The 21,346-nt window shown below is 34.6% G+C and overlaps 1 protein-coding gene across 1 annotated transcript in view; it reads left to right on the top strand.

Moving 5' to 3' along the window:
- The window catches only part of Pclo (piccolo presynaptic cytomatrix protein), a 277,792-nt gene that overhangs the window by 133,964 nt on the left and 122,482 nt on the right, over positions 1-21,346 (top strand). The window contains exons 7-8 of the mRNA XM_013026022.1: positions 1-1,843; positions 2,205-4,222. The exon at positions 1-1,843 is cut by the window's left edge and continues 7 nt beyond it. Coding sequence (XP_012881476.1) covers positions 1-1,843; positions 2,205-4,222 — 3,861 coding nt within the window. The remainder of the gene's footprint in view (positions 1,844-2,204; positions 4,223-21,346) is intronic.

Below are 21,346 nucleotides of genomic sequence, written 5' to 3' on the forward strand. Positions count from 1 at the left end.
CCTCCTCCTCCCCCACCATTACCCCCTTCAACTGCACCTAAACCACCAATTCATCCTAAAAAAAAATCAACAGTTGCAGCTCCAGTGACTACAACCACTGCAGGCACACTCCTGGCTGATGCTGTTATTGCTATAGAGACCACAGCCGCTCGGAGGAGTGATGGGTTACCTGGGACAAAAATATGTACCTCCGCACCTCCTCCTGTCCCTCCTAAGCCTTCTTCAATTCCTTCTGGACTTGTATTTACACACAGACCTGAGCCAAGCAAACCTCCCATTGCTCCCAAGCCAACAGTTCCTCAACCCCCAGTAACCATACAGAAACTACCAGATGTGCACCCTAAACCAACAGGTCTATCACTAACTTCAAGTATGTCCTTAAACTTAGTGACTTCTGCAGATTATAAATTGCCTTCCCCCACCTCTCCCCTTTCCCCACACTCTAACAAGTCCTCCCCTAGATATTCTAAATCTCTCATGGAAACTTACGTGGTTATTACATTACCATCTGAGCCTGGGACTCCAACAGATTCTGCAGCTAGTCAGGCAATTACCAGTTGGCCCTTAGGATCGCCCCCAAAAGATCTGGTTTCCCTTGAACCAGTGTTTTCTGTAGTTCCTGCTATAACAGCTGCAGAAATGCCAAGTTCTTCACAACCGAACTTGTATATCTCAGGAGCTTTGGAGTCCTTTTCTGCTGTCCCTATTGCAACTCCATCTTCGTTTCAAGTGGGTCCAACTTCACTTCAACAATTTCCTACAACCAGAATCTCAAAGCCGGAAGTTTCAGCAACCAGAAGTACAGTCCCAAGTGTTGGTCCCAGCAGTATTTCTATATCAATTCCTCCAGAGCCTCTTGCACTAGATAACCTACATTTAGAAAAGCATCAGCATAAGGAAAATGGAAAGTTGCAACTTGCTAATGATGTCATTGATTTGCGAACAATACCAAAACCTGAAGTTAAAGCAACGGAGAAATGTATAGATCTTTCTGCTTCTGCAACAGATATGAAAAGACAGACCATAGCACATGATGTTTATGGGAGACAGATTAGTGCTGTCCAGCCTTCTATTATAAATCTCAGTGCAAGTCCATCATTAGTGACTCCAGTAACCCTGGACACTCAAATGACTATTGTCACTTGCACAGCGACTACAAGTTACACAACAGGTACAGAAAGCCTGGTGGGTATAGAGCATAAAATGATAACACCGCTCCAGCTTACCACAAAGCCTGCTGAGTCTTCATACAGGACACCAAGTGGCCAGGCCTTTCCCACAGTTAGGGAAGAAGCACCAATAAACTTGTCTTTAAGTACTTCAGCACATGCAGGGGCAGCAGCTGGTACCAAACCTGTCTCTGTGCCTCCTGTTGGTGTCACAAATGGATGGACTGATGGTACCACATCCCATGGAAACATTGATGGGGAAGTGGTAGATCTCAGTACAACGAAGTCTCATAAAACTGTTGTTACAGTGGATGAATCTACTTCAAATGTGGTAACCAAAATAATAGAAGATGATGAAAAGCCTGTTGATTTGACTGCTGGAAGAAGAGCTGTGTGCTGTGACATGGTTTATAAGTTACCTTTTGGAAGGAGCTGTACAACACAGCAGCCTGCCACTACTCTTCCCGAGGATCGCTTTGGCTATAGGGACGACCATTATCAATATGATCGATCAGGGCCATATGGTTACAGAGGGATTGGAGGAATGAAACCATCCATGTCAGATACCAATTTAGCAGAAGCTGGGCATTTTTTCTATAAAAGTAAGAATGCTTTTGATTATTCCGGAGGAACTGCTGCAGCAGTAGATCTAACTTCAGGGAGAAGTACAACAGGTCAGTATCCTATGGCAACAGATCCTTCCTTGAAATATTATTATGATGTTCCTCATCTCATTTCAGGATGAAAATGCGATCCCTGTGCCAATTTTATTGCTTCTCTTTCTTTTGGATGTTTTGGCAAGACATTTTGGAGTACATGTGCACTTTTGTTTCTTCATTATTTTTTTAATTTGTTCTGCCCGAGTCACCTGCATGTGCCTGCATGTTCAACATTGCTTTTCTTCTGCATCCGGTTAGGTTAACCTTTGGATTTGCATGCAGTCCTGTTCATTATGTTCATCAGGATGAGAGGGCTTTCAGAACCAAAAATCATCCCATTCTGAGAACTGGACTATAACTCTGCCCTGTATTTCAGGTGAGGTAATGGATTATTCAAGCAAGACTACAGGTTCATATCCAGAAACACGACAAGTCATTTCAGGAGTTGGGATTAGTACCCCTCAGTATTCCACAGCCAGAATGACGCCACCTCCAGGACCCCAATATGGCGTGGGGAATGTTTTGAGGTCATCTAATGGTGTTGTCTATTCTTCAGTAGCAACGCCAGTCCCCTCCACCTTTGCCATCACCACACAGCCTGGCTCCATCTTCAGCACCACTGTGAGGGATTTGTCTGGTGTTCATACCGCTGATTCAGTGACTTCATTATCCACCCTGCAGCAGACACAGCCAATGCCTAGGTCATATTTCATAACAACAGGTGCATCTGAAACAGACATCACCGTGACTGGTGTTGATATCAGTGCCAGTTTGCAAACCATCACTATGGAAACTCTGACTGCTGAGACCATAGACACTGTCCCCACGTTAACCACAGCATCTGATGTGTTTCCTGAAGTGGTGGGAGACGAGAGCAGTCTTATAATTGTCCCTGAAGAAGACAAGCAGCAACAACAACTTGACTTAGAACGGGAGCTCTTGGAATTGGAGAAAATTAAGCAGCAACGCTTTGCGGAGGAACTGGAGTGGGAACGTCAGGAAATTCAGAGGTTCCGAGAACAAGAAAAGATCATGGTTCAAAAAAAACTGGAGGAGCTGCAGTCTATGAAGCAGCACCTTCTCTACCAGCAAGAAGAAGAACGCCAGGCCCAGTTCATGATGAGGCAGGAGACACTAGCCCAGCAACAATTACAGCTGGAACAGATACAACAACTGCAACAGCAGCTGCACCAGCAGCTCGAGGAGCAAAAGATTCGCCAGATCTACCAGTATAACTATGACCCTTCTGGAACTGCTTCTCCACAAACCACCACAGAGCAGGCCATGTTGGAAGGCCAGTATGCTGCCCCTGAAGGTGGGCAGTTTTGGGCCACTGAAGATGCCACAACCACAGCTTCTGCTGTGGTGGCTATTGAAATACCACAGAGCCAAGGGTGGTACACAGTTCAATCAGATGGTGTGACTCAGTACATTGCCCCACCAGGCATCCTGAGCACTGTTTCAGAAATACCTCTGGCAGATGTTGTTGTAAAAGAGGAAAAACAGTCTAAAAAGAGAACCTCTGGAGGTAAAGTTCGGGGACAGTATGATGAGGTGGGAGAATCTATGGCAGAGGATCCTAGAAATTTTAAGAAAATCATGGACAGTGGTGTACAGACAGACGATGAAGATGCTGCAGATCGGAGTTATGCAAGTAGGAGAAGAAGAACTAAAAAGAGTGTGGATACCAGTGTGCAAACTGATGATGAAGATCAGGATGAATGGGATATGCCTTCCAGATCAAGGAGAAAAGCCCGTGTTGGGAAATACGGGGACAGCACGACAGAGGCTGACAAGACCAAACACCTTTCCAAAGTCTCCAGCATAGCAGTTCAGACGGTCGCAGAGATATCTGTACAGACTGAACCAGTGGGAACCATAAGAACACCCTCCATACGAGCACGAGTGGATGCCAAGGTAGAAATAATTAAACATATTTCAGCACCTGAAAAGACTTACAAAGGGGGCAGTTTAGGATGTCAAACAGAAGCAGATTCAGACACACAAAGTCCTCAATATCTGAGTGCCACATCTCCACCCAAAGACAAGAAACGCCCAACACCTTTAGAGATTGGGTATTCTTCCTCTCACCTTCGGGCAGATTCCACAATCCAGCTGGCTCCTTCCCCACCCAAATCTCCAAAAGTCCTTTATTCACCCATCTCACCACTTTCACCAGGCAAAGCCTTAGAATCAGCCTTTGTACCTTACGAAAAACCCCTCCCTGATGACATAAGTCCACAGAAAGTACTGCATCCAGATATGGCTAAAGTTCCCCCAGCAAGTCCTAAGGCAGCCAAGATGATGCAGCGTTCTATGTCTGACCCCAAGCCTCTGAGTCCAACAGCAGACGAAAGTTCCAGGGCTCCTTTTCAGTATACCGAGGGCTTCACGGTAAGAGTGATTCTTTTCAGTTAGAAGACAATGGATGAGTTGATGTTAATCATTTCTTTGCACACTTTAGAAGGTAACTGAATTCCTAGTGTTTTAGAGGCCTAATGGTAAATTTCAGAGAGGACTGTTGCATGATAAGTTTGAAGAGGAAACAGGAAAGCACACATTCACTTAGAAACACCAAAGAAAAAAGGCTTTTATTGAGGAAATGGAGAAAGAAGTTTTATTATCTTATGACTTAATGGGATTGAAGATTATTTGCTAACATTGTTATCTTTCACATCACAGTTGCGGGCTGGGTTTTTGTGAATGCAATTAATATTCATTTCCTAGCATGATGGAATAAGCATTGAATATAAACAGATAAGACAAAGGATAATCCTCAATACAGATCAAGGACACAGGAATTCATTAAAAGGATGGTTGGTTAGGGTTATTTACCTTCTTCCAGACAGCAAGTTTGCATTAAATAGGTAAGAATGCACAGCTGGGCACACATTTCTCAAAGCCAGCTGCTTCAGAGGCAGAAGTAGAAGGAACCTCTCTTCAAAACCAATCAGGACAAAGTTAATAGGAGATCCTATCTGAAAAACAAAGTAAAAAAGCAAAGGACTAGGGATGGCCCAGTAGTGTTACGATGGCTTAGCAAGTATGACACCCTTCATAATGCAAAATTAATAATAATAATAGTCATAATAATCATAATAATAAACTTAAAAGCTTAGAACACTTACTGATGAAGTAGCCTTTCTGGAATTGACAGATGAACATGTAATACAGTCATTACATTTTGCACATGTTATTCTGTGTCTGGCATCTTCCTTAAATCCAAGTGATCCTTAATGTAATTCCAGTATTAGAGAAGCAAAAGTAATTTGTATGTTTGTTTCAATAATAGAGATTGACTATTTTACAATGACTAACAAGGGAACAACAAAAGTATATTAGAAATATTTGGTGAATATCTCCATAAGAAGTATTAATAATTTTCTTTAAAAGTAAGCATATTATGATTGAGAAAATCTAATTGTTTAGAAAATGGTTAATAAATATAATAATTCAATGTAGAAGTCTGTTTACTTTAAAGATTCCTTAATACACAAGTTTTTGAATTCTAGGTCTTCACCCCTAAGTCTTCTATTGTTATTTTTTCTGAGATATTGCAGTATCCTTCAGAGCCTTTTTGTTAAACATGAGGTCAAACTGGAAATTATATCATTATATAAAGCTAAATTTTTAATAGGTATATCAGTTTTAATAGTCATATTCATAATTTTTCCTTTCTGTTTTTTTTCCAGTCCTGGATTTGAACTCAGGGCCTGGGGACTGTCCCTGAGCTTCATTTGCTCAAAGCTAGCATTCTACCTCTTGATCCACAGCACCATTTTTGGCTTTTTCTGTTTATGTGGTACTAAGGAATCAAATCCAGGGTTTCATACATTCTCAGCAGGCACTCTACCAATAAGACACATTACCAGCCATTCCTTTCTAGTTTTATAGTGTACCCCCCACCCTGCCCCTGTGTCTGTGAAGTATTTCTAGCATCAGATCTATAGCTATTTTTTAAAATGGCATAAAATCTGTCTCTCCTATACCACAAGTCTATCGTCACGTCTAGGAAAAGTTAATGTAGTATGTTCTCAGAATGTCAAGTGAGAAAGTGACATCCATTGGAAGAGATAGCAGTGTGAATTCAAACAAGTTTGTTTAGAGCTACAAGGCACCAATTTATTTCAAGGCATCTCTCTTAAAGCATAACAACATTTTGGTGATTTATTTTAATAAAAAAAATGATAGTTGTACCTCATATAATAAAAATATTACTTTTTCCTATTAAAAAGATTACTTTAAAAACGTTACCCACCCCATCCAGATGGCCATAAACTACACAGTCTATTAAGTGTTGTACTCTTAGACTTACTTAAAAATGTCAGAACTTTATTGTAAGAGACAATTTTATTGAATTTTTTAGTGTTCTAGAGTGTAAGCCAGGCTCCTGTTGAAAAGCAGATGGTATTCATGATTGTTACAAGAATATGTTTTGCTTCACTGATTGCTGTTTTGATAGCTATTTTAAGAATTTTTGGAACCCTTGAATGTTTTTTTCTGAGAGCAATTTCCATAGCCTAAATTGAGAAATTCTATTTCTGTTAAAATTTTATTTTTATCTTCTACTAAAGTATAGAAATTTAAAAAACAATGGCTATGGTGACCAACGGGACTTGAAAAATAGTAGCAATTATTTTTCATTACTCTTTTTCAAAAGCAACATACAAAATCCATTTATTAAAAACGGACAGAAAATCAGTCAGTTTTTAATAATGTTACTTAAATGTTAGTATTTCCATATTTTCTTTTAATGTTCTTTATAATTAAAACCTTGTACCTTAAAATACAACTGTTTTAAAACTCAAAGAACTACATTAGAATGTTACAAAATAAATATGCTCCAAAATAAATAGCAGTAAAATATTATGTAGCCAGTAATAATAAAGAGCACATATTAATATCAACTGAGAAAAATGAATGCATATACACAAATTTCACCAAGTATTTATATTTATCTTAGTTTAGTAATTATTATCTATTATTTTATTAGGGTCCACATTTAAGGATTAACTTAGAAAAAAACCTTTGCATACTAAAGAAAATACTACATTGTTTTCCTTTCCAAAGACTTAGATCTTTCAAAATATAAGAAATAACATTTTAAAGAAACATATTTATATTCCTGTTGACAAGAAGTTTGATAGTGAAATACTTTAGCCAAAATGTAACAGTGAATATTCTAACATACAGACTTGCTAACACTCTGATTTCACTAATTGTCTACTACTGACAGAATTTAATAACAGAGAGATCATCATTTGACATTAGTTAACTACCTAAGTATTTTAAACAATTCATTTTACATTCTATTTTGAACAGTTGTGAAGTTTACACACATACATACACACACTTCTGTTTTATCTGTTTATGCTTCTACAAGGTACTTAATATTTAGGACTTGCTAATTTACTGTTTGCTATCACTTATAAAAATGAACAAGAAACTACAAATGATTACAACATAAAAATTTGGAAAACTTTTGGGTATATTTTGAGATATACCTTATATAATACCATCACATGTTCTTGTTTTTTGATATGTTCTTATAATTATGTTCATCATAATATACATTTTATTAGGCATATATTGGTGTAAACAGGAATTCATATGTATATACTGATATATAAAGTACTTAAAACTTGTAGTCATATAATTAAAAAATGTTTCACATGCAGTTGCCTGATTGAAATACAAATTGTTTTTGTATTCTTTATTTTATTTCATATTTTAAAAATAAAGAGTTCTAAGATTATCTTTGCATCCCTATATCAACCCAACACAATTCTGTATGCATCAAAATGGGCCTTAGTATTTAACAGACTTTTCTTTTTGAGTTAATACTCAGTGTTGTCTTGGATTATGAGTAGAGTTTGAATTAAGAGGACACTAATATAATTGTGGTAAGGTAAATTGAGTCCTAAATGAGCTAACTAAATAAACTTTTGTAGGTTAGCCCAAACTATAAATAGTAGAGGGGAATTTTATTTTAACTTTAAGAACAACTTGTATGGATTTCAAATTAAAACAGTTGAAAAAATAACAATAATCAATGAAAATAAATAAGAAATTTTTAGCAAGACACTACTAGCTCACATTTGTAATCCCAAATACTCAAGAGGCTAAGATTTGGAAGTTTGAAAACAGCACTGGTAAGAAAGTTCTGTACAATGCCAGCTGAGCAAGCAAGCTAGCCAAGCACAATGCCCTGCATTTAAACCCTAGTCCCACCAAAAAAAGTAAAAACAAAAGTGAAATTATCAAGAAGTGTTATTGCAGTTTTCTTTTACCTGGCTGAAAAAAAGACGCTACTTCTAATAATATAAGACAGAAAAATAAAGCTTAGAATTGGGAAAATAATAATTCTTTCGCATGAATCCAAGTTCAGTTAAATTGGAAGACTTGAAGTTGATTACTCCTGTCATTCTTTCTCTCCTTTCTGCCCAATTAAATAAGTAAAGTCTATAAAAATACATGATTTGTTCTGCCTCTCTGAAAAACCATTTTAGTGACAAAAATAAACCACTCTAAATAGGTTGGACCAACATTTCATTTCTTATCCATTAGATAGTATATTTTACTATGACAGGACACAGAAAGCCCTCATTTTTTTCCTAACCAAAAAAATAATAAAAATAAAAACTAATCATAGAACTCAATATCTAGATAGAGAAAGTATTTGTATAGTTAGTAATTTACTTCTTTGAAACTTGAGCTGCAGCCACTACTTAAAGAACAAATTACAGACTAGGAATATATCTCCACTAGCACAGTAATAGCATTGCATATTCTAGAACCTGGTTAAAACTTCAGTGCTAAGAACGAGAAAAAGACCATATGCCAGGTGTGTTTTGATTCAAACCTTTAATCTGAGCTATAAAAGAGGGTGATGTAGTAGGATCAAGGACCAAGCCATTTCTGAATATATTTGTGAGATCCTAATCTGAAAAATAACTACCTAAAAAAAAAATATATATATATATATATTTATATATATATATATGGTAGAGCTCCTGCCAAACAGGCACAGATTCCCGAGTTTCAAACCTTAGTACCACCAAAATAATGGATCATCCATTTAGAAAAACTTTTAATCATTAATTTGTACTTCAGTTCTCATGCATCAGATTTGTAGAACTATGCACTGAAAGGAAATATTACTCTAAAATGGTAGAAAATATTCTGAGTTTTAATACATTTTTATTGTAAAAATACTGTACAGAGGAGTTACAGTTACATGAGCAATGTAATGAGTACATTTCCTATCAAGCATTGTTACCTCCTCCTTTGTTTTTCCCCTACCTTCCCTTCCCTCCCATCTCAACTCCCGCCCCCTCCCCACGTAAATTGGTAAATTGTAAAGTTCATTTTTCAACATAGTGTCTTGCACATCTCATTGTTACAATGCGTCAACTTGTATCCCTATTTAAGCATTTTGTGTTTTTTTTTTCCCTTCCCCTCCCCAAGCTATAGTAGTGTATATACAAGATGCAGGGTACCGACATCAAATACAGTGAAAACAGGGGTTATACCATGAGGGAAGAGCATACAAAGAAACAAAATTCACATGGTACATTATAAATACATTTTGTTTGATTTTGTTTTGGTTTTTATTTCTGTTTTTGTTTTTTTTTTTGCCAGTCCTGAGGCTTGAACTCAGGGACATTGTCCTTGAGCCTCTTTTTGCTCAAGTCTAGTGCCCTATCACTTCAGCCACAGTGCTACTCCTGGCTTTTTCTGAGAAGTTTATTGGAGAAAAGAGTCTCATGGACTTTCCTGCTAGAGCTGGCTTCAAACCACAATCCTCAAATCTCAGGCTCCTTAATAACTAGGCTTACAAGTATGCGCCCCTAGTGCCTAACTGTTCTCAGGTTTTTAAAAGTCCATGAGTTCTATCTTCTGGAGGAAATATATAAAATATTTCTTGACACAATTTTAATTAAACTCACCACCCCTTAATCAATTGTGTGTAGTATTGTCTTCTAAATAGCCAAATGCTTCAGAAATACACTATGACAGCTGAGCACTTTACAATATTTTTTGTTTAATTTAATTTTGAGGGAGCTAGTTCACCTAGTTAAATTATATAAAGAAGAAACATTGCAAACATAGATAGAAATATATTTTAACTATTTTAATGTAGAGTTTCAAGTTTGTGTTTTAGGCCTTGGGGAAATCAATTGTGAGAAATTAAAAAAAGAACAATGGAGGGTCTAGAATGTTTTTGTTTAAGGAGTAAAAGAATCTGAATTATATAAGTGTATACATATATGCACACACACATATATGCTAATGCTAATGAAATTTAGTGATGGATTTAGGCTGTCGTTACAATGATCCTTATATTCTCCTAAGCTTTAGATAGGAAGTTATTTAATCATTCTTTATATTGCTAATAATCTGATTCTCTGGATACACATTATGTAGTAATCATAATTTCAATGATTCATGCCCAGAAATGAATTATAATTAGAGACCTACATTTGGTAACATAAAACACAGCATTAATTTTGTTCTCCTAAATGCAACAGTAAATAAATATTTTATAGACACATTGGAATTTTGTAATATCTCATTATGGACCAATGATTTGTTTGAAAGTGTTAGCAATTGGTAACATTCAGTGTTCTAGAGTATATAAGAGTAACTATAACTGCCGGGAAAAGAGGGAGAATGATGTATTTTATTTTTTTAATTTGCAATAATATCTTAGGAAAATTATTTTAATGCTTGAAAATTTTTGTTAACTTTATATTCTGCTTCAGATTACTAACATAAACCACTTGAACTATTTTCTGATGAAAATAGCCATTAATCTCACTGTGGCACCTAAATATTTTTTCCTTGAAGAAGTAAGCCACCTGAAAGAATGGTATATAGCATTTAGCAATCTAGTACAGAAGCCCCCTTTAAAAGTTAATGGCTAATAAATAAGAAAATAAGAACTTTCTATGACTATTTTATTTTTATTTAGCATGCATATTTAGCATGCATTCATATATTTTAAATTCTGTGAATGTTTATCAATTACTGTATTGTTTCTCTTTATGCTGATAAGTCATCATGTTCATCAGTCTACCTGAGGACATAGAGAAAAGAACTGGCCCCATTAGGTCCTGACTTTTTATATATGCAAAATTTGGCCTTTGGTGCTTTATGTGATTTTCAAAGTCATGTTCAGAAAAATTCCATTCTTGACATTGTCATCCAACCAAACCTTAGATGTATATTTAAGAGGAAAGGGGTAAGGTGAGGAGGCTATATAACTCAAAAGATCTGTTAGAAAAGTTCTCTAATTTGAAATTAAGTGTATGGCTATATAGTGACATTATAAAGGAACAACAACTCTCATTATTTGAGTTTTTATAATCAGAAGAACAAAACACAATTAAATTTTTAGTCAGTTGTCTATTTCCTGATAATATTCTTCAAGCTCCATCTACTGTTTGGTGAAAAAGAAGAGAAACTTTGGGTAGCTTTAGTGAATTGCATGCAGTTGATGCTATTGAGATCATCTGTTGGTGTCCATTGGTGGCTGTGAAAACTAGGAAAAAGAAAAACTCAATTTTCTCATACTTTGTAGTATTGAGTACATAAAATATGCAGTGAGTCACTATTGACCAAATTAGATCACATTTCCAAAAGCATATCAGAGCATAATCAGATGAGAAGTATGTTTTTTAATATTCTAAGTAGGTACAGGTAGCACTAGGAAAAGGCTTGAGTAGTTTAGAGATATGATACAGTTTTGAAATCAAATTTTGATATTAGGTGATAGAAATAATCAAATTTTTGAAGTTATGATTGACACATTCATTATTTTACAAAAATAAGGCATATAATCTTGAGAGGGAACACTTTTATTTTGCTTGTATAGAATCAAACCCAGAGTTTTCACATATGAGGCAAGTATTCTACCATTGAATTCTAGCTTCCTCCATACCAGATTATTTTTTGAAAAATGCAAAAAAAACCAAAAAAACCCTGTAGCCACTATTAAGAAATGCAACATTAAAATTTGATTTTAACAAAGTATACATAGTACCTAGGTAAAAGTATTTTAAAATGTTAAATTGTTTTCTTGATGTCTTAAAATTTGAAAAGTGATACTATTTCAAGGCTGATTTTTTAAATTTAAAATATCATGGAAAACTAACCAATTAAAATTAAAACTTCAGTGGTACTTTTATAATACTCTGAATTCATTCTATCTGCTTTCAAAATTGTTTATCATTAACATACAACCAGGCACCTACTTATTGGTTACTTATAATACTTTCTTTCTGCATGGTCTTGACCATTCTGAACGTTTATACAAATGACATCACATAATGTGTGGCCTATTGTGCTCAGTGTCTTTTTGTTGTTCTCTGTTCTGTGTTCTAGGGTCTCTCACTTTGTAGCCACTAATACGCCTTCATATGGTAAAACTCTACTTTAACATACATGCTGCAATTTATAGAATTCCAATTTTTTGGCAATTTAATTGTTTCTTATTTGGAAAAGTAACTATTTTAGAACTTTAAATTTAATTAAAAAAGAAGTTTGAGAAAATTCATGATTTAATATAATCGAATGTGCTACCACAAGTAAATAATAGCTATCATATAAAATATGTCAACTACTTGGGAAGTGAAATGAGTGTATAAAATTATTTTAAAAGAATACTGGCCCAGCCCTCCCAAATATTAACCCTACTAAATGGTATACTATTTCTTTCTATGGTTAATAAAAACTTACACACACACACACACACAAACACACACACACACACACACACACACACACACACACACACACACACCTTGATCTAATAAAGCCTATGAGTTTCTTAGAGTGACCTAATTTTGAAATTTATAAGGAAACTTCATTCATTCGATGAGAAGAATCACAGAGAAATCAGTGGAGGTTATTTAATCTGCAATTTATTTGACAACCTCAAAAGTAAGACTTAACAAAGTTATACTCAAGTGCAAGTCATTATATATTTATACAAATTTGGAACATAATGGTATACTGTCACCGTTTAAAATATATCACAGATTGTGGTTCTATTGTGAGCTTTTCTTTATTCCTTGTAGAACAGGGCTATAAAAATATAGTCTTGTCTTGGCTTCTCTTTAGGGCCAGGAAGCTCTATACTAAGCCATGCACCTATTGTATGTGTGTGTGTGTGTGTGTGTGTGTGTGTGTGTGTGTGTTACCCTTGAGGCCACCATTTTATTCCAATAAGCTATTTTTCAAATGTTTACCATGTTTTTAAATTTTATTTTATTGTAAAAATGCTGTATAGAGGGCTTACAGTTATATGAGTAAGGCAATGAGTACATTTCTTGTCAAGCATTGTTGTTCTCCTACTATCCCTTCCCCTCACCACATCCTTCACTCCTCCCTTTGTCCCCGAAGTTGTAAAGTTCATTTCCAATATACTGTCCTGTGGGTATCATTGTTGCAATGGGTCATCCTGTGTCCTTGTTTCAGAATTTTGATGCTCCCCTTCCCCTCCTCAAATTAGACAAATGTATATTCAAGAGGGAGGGTACCAAAATGAAGTACAGTAACAACAAGGTATATAACATAGGGAAAGAACATACAAAGGAAATAAAAAAATCACATAATACATTAGAAACAACCACAAAGAAAGACCTCTTGTGTCCATATCTTGGGGTTTATTTCACTTAGCAGCATCCTATATGGTCACATATGCATAGCTTTTGAGCTTTTCCGCTCATTTGATAAAATTATCATAGACATATACTAATTATTGCAAATGAGGGAAACAATGGCACCTATATTTCGTTGGTTCTGGCTTACTTCACTTAATATTATTTTGTACACAGTGGAATTCTATGCTTCTATCAGAAAGAATGACTGCCCATTTGTTAGGTATTGGAAAGACTTGTTCACCATGTTTAAAGTAACCAGTATGAGAAATAGTAGAAATAATTTTCACTGAAAAAAATTTAATATTGTGGAAAAAAATGAAAATTGCAGCATACCTTTCAAACAACAAAATGCTGAGGTTTAAGCTAAAATTTTATAGTACCATGAAAACAAGGATATGTTTTCATGGCATTTCATTAACAACTTGAAAAATTGTCTTCATTCTTTGGAAGCAACTTAAAAACTGGCTTCATGTTGCCTGGTAGGAACTGCCAGATAAGAAAGAAGTTTGAAGCCATGATCCAGAGAGGACCTTGTGGCTCCACAGTAGGTCTTAGCTGAGTGTTGAGTAAAATTTGCAGCAGCAAATATTCCCAAAACACAAAGTGAAATGAAAGTCAAGAGTTCATACATGCAGCAGGCTCTTCAAAGAGTAGCTGTCAAAGTGAATGGACTGTCAAATGAATGTGAGACATAAAATACCAGCAGTGCAAACATTTCATATGTGACATATGTATGTAAATATTTATCTGTGTGCATTCCCTTACACACACATACACACACACACACACACACACACACACACACACTTAGAGTCTTTCTATAAAGATAGTGACATAGTGGTTTTTCTTTCCTGCTATTGTTTTTCACGTATTTATAATGTACTATGTGATATTTTTTTTGTTTCTTTGGTATGATCTTCCCCCACGGTATAACCTCCTTTTTCACTTTTTGATTCCAGTGCTCTGCATCTTGTATATATATTTTTCTAATTTTGGGAGGGGAAGGGAAATAACACAATGCTTAAATAAGGATACAGGTTGACCCATTGTAACAATGAGATGTAGAAGACACTATGTTGAAAAAGAACTTTACAACTTGGGGGAGGGATGAGTTGGGGTGGGGAGGGAAGGGATGGTAGGGAAAAATCAAAGGAGGAGGTAGCAATGCTTGATAGGAAATGTACTCATTACCTTACTCATGTAACTGTAACCCCCTCTGTACAGTATTTTTACAATAAAAAAATAAAAATATGAAGTATGCGTATTTCAATAATTTACAATAGGCCATTGAACATATTGTTTATGCGTTTTGCAAATTGCCTCAAAGCTTATTTTAGTAAGTTATAAAGCCCGAGCATCGGTAAAACAGTGATGCTGATTTTCCTCTCCAAAGAAATATAATCTAGGATGTTTTATCTACATTCATAATTGTCAGGTGACTCTGTCTTTGTATAATAAACTGGCATCTGACCATCCAAAGTTCTGCCATGCCCTATTTCTTCAACTTCTTCAAGTTCATGTCCAGTGATTATTATTTCTCTCCCTTACTATCTCTGAAAATTACTTGCTTAAAAGTCAGACATCCTTACATAGAAACTTTCTGTGTCAGATGCTGACTTCTTTTTACATTCAACCTATTGTATTTAACCAGATCTTTTTTTTTTCATCTCCGAATTGTAAGGTTTCATGTGTTGATTTTAATTTTTATCATCCTCCCTTCTTCTTTAAGAACCTTGGAGAATGGCATTCTACTCATATGGAATATACTCAGACAAGCTTACATAAATGAATGATGCTAAGATAGTTATATTGAAGCCCCACAAGGAAAACTGTAAAGGAAACCAAATGATTGTAAAATGTCCTTAGACCAAAAGTATCATTAGGTAAAATGCCCTAATTTAATAATTATAGTTTTAAAAACTATATTTCTATATTTGGAACACAAAGAATGAAAGTCAGAGGCAAATTTTATAATATTTTAAGTCAGGAATTATTTATCACAAAAATCAATTTGTGTACCACGCCTTAACCGCTGTAGATATTAGTTTCTCCTTTCTTGTAATAATGAATTGAGAGCATTATGCTAATATTTGCTACTTATGCACTTTGGTGTCACTAAAAGTTATTGGTAAATTTAAATAGCAAACTAACATTATAAAAGTAAAATTCTGCCAAATACATTTCCAATAAACACACCTGCTCATTGTTTATCAAATATGCTAATGATAAAATTTGCATTGTAAATTATTTTGATTTTTCAAATTTGAACTTTAAATAAATCATATTGCGCTTAAACTTGGAATTAGACAATTATAGATTAAGTCCCAGGTCTACGACTTACTAAACAGGCAAACATGGCCAATTGAGATAAGAACTCTATAGTTATAAACATTATATATATATATATATATATATAAGACATACCTACAGACATATATATATATATATATATATATAATTAGCAACTGTTCCTCTCCAATAAAGTAATGGAGATTTCATAAGACAATGTATGTATAAACTCAAGAATATTCATCTTATAGCAAGTATGATTTTGCTTTAAAATAAATCTTTAGTTATTTCTGTTAATCAGGAGTAATTACCTTTGGTTAAATTAGATAGAGAGAGGCTTTTTCAGTTTACTATTCTTTCTAGTGTGTTTTCAATCATTCCCTTCCTTTCTTCATTACCCTAGAACTGCATTTTCCTCAAGAATACTCATTGTCAAAACACTCTAGCCCATAGCACTGGTCTCAGTTACCAAGCAAAACACAGTCCATCCTCATTTTCTCTCTACCATTTAAAAAAAAAGTATAGCTGCTCTGTGGAAACTGACCATTTTGCTATCACCAAATTTTTAAACTGATAAATTTGAACAACGTATCTGAATCTCCTTTATATTTATATGATATATTACATGAATGAGTGGTTGCATCTTGAGTCTACCTTGTGTTACCAAATGCCTTCTTATGCCCCATTTCAGAATGTCATTCTATTCCTATACTGAAATTTTAAATATTCCTACTTCTTGTGCCAATTAAATTACATTAAATAGTTTCTGTCCTAGTTATAAGTATGGTATATCACTCATATTCACTGGGATCTGCTCTAGTAACATATCACAGAGAGTATACTTACAGAGATAAAAGATTTCTTTACTCAGAATTGTGAAGATTTAAAGGCATGGCATTGGTGTCAGCTGAGCTTGATAGGGACCTCATAGAGGTGGTACCACAGGGAGCCTCTAAGGAAGAAGATTACATCACCAGACATGAAGCCAAAGAGGCTATAGAATCCCAATAGCCCTTTTAAAGGAATCTTTCTCTTCCCACTTGAGCTCAGAGGTTACCACTAGGCCTCACACTTAAAAGTTTCACACTGACTCTAGAACCAAGAGCCTATCTGAAAGACAAGCCTTTAAAGCTTGAGATACCAAATATATCTAAAACCAAGGCATATGGTAGTACTTGTGAACAGATAAAACAGGTTTACAACTCAACATGTCAATAAACATTTGTATGATATGGAAATATAATTCATACTTATTGAATGTGTATGTGTGCATTACAGGAGAGACCAAACAGAGAAATGGCAAGCATTGTTGTTAAATTAAGGCTTTAGAGAATGTGATGAGGAAAAGTATTTTAAAAGATGGATTAGTAAGCATTTAATCCTTGAAGACCTGGAAAAATAATTCATTGACATATAATCAGCAGTAGAAAATTTTGGAGAAAAAGTAAAGGTATTGAAATGCAGATTAATTGATCTCTCAAAGATGACTTAACTTGAGAAGATCTTCTTGAAAACTGTTTCATTACTATGAACTTTTAAGACAATAGATAAACAAAGTGTATGTAAATTTAAAAGCATGAACTGATGCAAAGATTAACAAAGAGAAGGGACATCTAAATATCAGAACAATTTACAAATAGTAAAGATTTACGCAAGAATTATACTTCTGAGAGGAAATTCAGACCTATCATTATGTTGTGAGTACTGAAAATTATAAATTAAAAACATCATAAGCAGTGTTTACTCAGTCTTTGTCTTATGCTTCCTGCACTGTCATTTCATTAGGCATTTTAGGATGCATTCACTTTCCAGTAAAGCACTCTTCAATAAAATACTACTCTGATGAGATGTATTATGACATATGTGTATGAGGGTTGAATAATGTACTTGGTATCAAAAAATTATTGTTACTGTTCTACTAAGCCATATCAAAGGACGTTTGAACAATATATATATTATTTTATTTATGGTAGGAAAGCTATATGATTTACTAAGAAGAGAGGTATGGAGTCAAAGAGGGCTGAGGAAACAAAGAGAAAATGTATACACATACATGTATATATGCATGCATGCAAACATACATACATATGTGCATGCATACATACATAAAATTATGCTCACCTGAACAAAAATCAGATTTCTAAGATGGCTTGTAAAATTATTTTAACAGATTTTAGGAAGGAGAAAAAATTAATCTTTCTGAGACTTTCCAAAATAATATAAGGCAATAAATGTCATACAGAATGGCATTTCTAATGCTTTGTCCAGTGAAGTAGAAACTCGTTTTCTACTTGACTGCATAGCCCAAGAGCAGTGACTTTGAGCAAGAAAACAAAGCAAACTGGGACAAGAAGTGCATTAAGAAGAAGTTTAAAGATGCCCGATAAAACACTGAATGCCATTTTCTCAATATTCAGTGCGGAATTGTTTTGTCTATACTACTGAACTTTGAAAAATAACTTGTAAAAGTGTGAGACCTTCAAATGTGTCATATTTCTTTCTGTTCTCTTAAAAATGAACAATTATTATCACATCTTGATTATCACATTTTTAAAGAAATCTTACAAGTTAGAGAAAAATCTACTTTTCATACAATTTTAATGGCACTCAGAAGGAATATCTATCACCGTAGTGCAGATTCAAGCCTATTCATTGATAAATGTTGAGTCCTTTTGCATAAAATATGTTGTATGTGGGAGATGAGAAAGAAGGATAATTAGATGGTAATAAATCATGGCTTCTTGTGAACACATTATTAATACTACAGTTCAGGGAACAAATTGCTGATGTTTTCATATTCAGCTGTTATTTTGTCTCATGACCAAAAACGGCAGCTGCTTAGGACAGATTGGAACACCTGGGAGATGTATTACGAATTTTCATTCACATTTTAAAAGTAAAAATTGTTGCCTCTCGTCAATGTAATGGAATTTAGGCAGGGTACAATCGGTGCAATATATAATACAATATGTCCAGTGTTTTCCACAATGGAAAATACAAATGACCTGAAGTGTCTACTGTTTTCATGTTACATACTTTGTGGACTATTAAATAGCAGAAGCTGTTAGTTGTCATTATAGTCTCAGTCTGAAGTACAGTGAATAACATGAAAGTGTTTACTGTTGATAATAAATATTGCCTATAATGGAACTACAGTTGGGGTTCAAGTAGTAGAGCCTCCGCCTTGAGCAAAAGGCCAAGTGAGATTGCAATCCATGAGTTCAAGTCTCAGGACCATCACAAAAATGAACAAACAAACAAACAAAAAGACCACAAACAAAAAACTCTAAACTATGTTTATAGCGTTCCAGGGACTTCCAAAACACATTTTGCCCAATTCTCTTTTTACAATTACTTTCTTCATTTCTAACATGAAGTGCAGCTATTCAAGTGATCACCCTTTGTAGTTCTAGTTATTTGCCAAATTAAAGAACTATTCATTATATTAAGATTTTAATATGTTTTCCACTACATTATTCATCTTTTTTTGAAACATAGGGCAACACCTAATTTCCAACAAAGTAGTAGCAGCTATAAAATTTCTCAGTCAAACTGGATTTTTCTGACATGGTAACCTTTTCATAGTTAGTTACTTCCATGGTAGAAAACATTCCTGGCATTTTTATGAGGCATCTTGGTGCATATTCTGTAGTTATAACAAAATGGTCAAAGCTCAGTATTTTATAAAGGGTTTATTTACCTAACAGATTCAGAGGCTGAGAGTCCAAGTTCAGCAATATCATCAGGTAAAGTTCTAATGATCATCGTGGAAAAGAATGAGAAAGGGAAATGCATGTGTGCTATAGTGAACAAATGTGCACAGGTATCATTTGCTTCATAATAACACATTTTTGGAATAACTAACCAAAATAGAATGCTTGATTTTATGATCATGAATAAAATTTATAGCAAGGAAAAACAATCTGATAACCATTATCTTTTTAAAAAAATATATCAGATCATCACTATAACTTAGAATCTCTCTTTGTTGTTTAGCCTTTAACCCACATGAATGTCTTTTCAAAGTATCATTCAAGTCCTACTTCTTTTATGAGGCCTATGTTTTTCCATTAAGTCTAAGGCATCTTTATATAAAAATGGTAGCATAATACACATTCATAGAAACAGTAAAGATGGATATGTGATCTCTTCCTGAGAACATAATCCAGTCTACTGCATCATTAATCCTCAGCCAAGGATTATTTTCCAGCCAAAGAGACATTTAACAATACATTGCAATATTTTTGACTGACATAATACACTGTTGGTATCTGAAAGCTAGAGTCATGCTACATCTTTACATTCTAAAGGGAGCAGAATACCATCACCACACCATTTAGAATGATCTGACACAAAATATCTTTTGTACCAAAGTCAACCCCGTTGCATAAATTGGCCAAAAATAGACCTGGCTTGTATGCACATCACTTTGCATTCTTATGGCCAGACTTTTGTTGGTGGTTATCCTGAGAAAGAGTGAATTTTGAACAGAGATAGTGTTCACTTATATCTATTCCTTCTGTCTTATCAACATTGCCACATCATCAGTTTTCTCTTTGACAAAGCCACATCAATTGATCCCCCTAAGAGTGCATTGCAAGTCATTGCTGGTGATTTAACATTTACAGCTTCATGGTTTGACTGCATATTGCACATGCTATCAAAGTTAATTTGACCAGTTATGTAATAACCACAGTTGCATATAAGAAAACAAAGTGATTGGTTTAGGTAGATACAGCTTTCAAAGATTTTTGTCATTTTTTTTATTGTGAAAATACTGTACAGAGGGGTTACAATTACATGGGCAAAATAATGAATCCATTAAGTGGATTTTTCAATTTTTTCTTATTTTTCCTCTCTTTGTGTGCATTGAGCATTCTCTGGATGTGTTCCCATCTCACATCTCATCTTATACTGTTTTCAACAAGGAAATGTTTCCTGTTTAAATCTCATCAAGGCTAGCTTTCTTTCATGTGTCTTTTCTTATGTAGCTTCCTTCCAATGCCCTCTGCTATCCACCTTAGCTCACCCATCTTAGATCATTTCTTTCTTGTTACTTATTTCTTAACTGATCTACAAAAATATAGAAATACACATAAGTACTGTGGTTTTGAGTACTATTATTAACTTTTATATCTACCTAATTATAATCAAACATACAGTTTATGAGTCTCATATTCTTGAAAGTTGGTTCTTTTTAAGGTATTATTAGGTAAACATTATTTCAAACTCTATTATATTTCTGCCTGAGGACTTAAGAGAAACTAATCAATTTTACAACAACATGTACACCCTCCCTCACACACATAAATGTAAGTGTGTGATTTTTTAATGGTTCTTAATTTTAGGCTTTCCAGAGATCTATGAAACAAGGAGAAGCAGTAAACTGAACAACTATGTATTTTCACAAAAAGTAGAAAAAGGAAATGGTGTGTTACAACATCTCTACCATATGTAATGTATATCAAGGGAAAATAAACAGTATATAATTTTCATCCTTCCATGGAACATCATTATTCTCAGAGGACAGAAAAGATCATGTTAAAGAGCTTATAGAACTTTT

Source organism: Dipodomys ordii, unplaced genomic scaffold, assembly GCF_000151885.1.
Source record: "Dipodomys ordii isolate 6190 unplaced genomic scaffold, Dord_2.0 Scaffold90, whole genome shotgun sequence".
Classification (NCBI taxonomy): Eukaryota; Metazoa; Chordata; class Mammalia; order Rodentia; family Heteromyidae; genus Dipodomys; species Dipodomys ordii.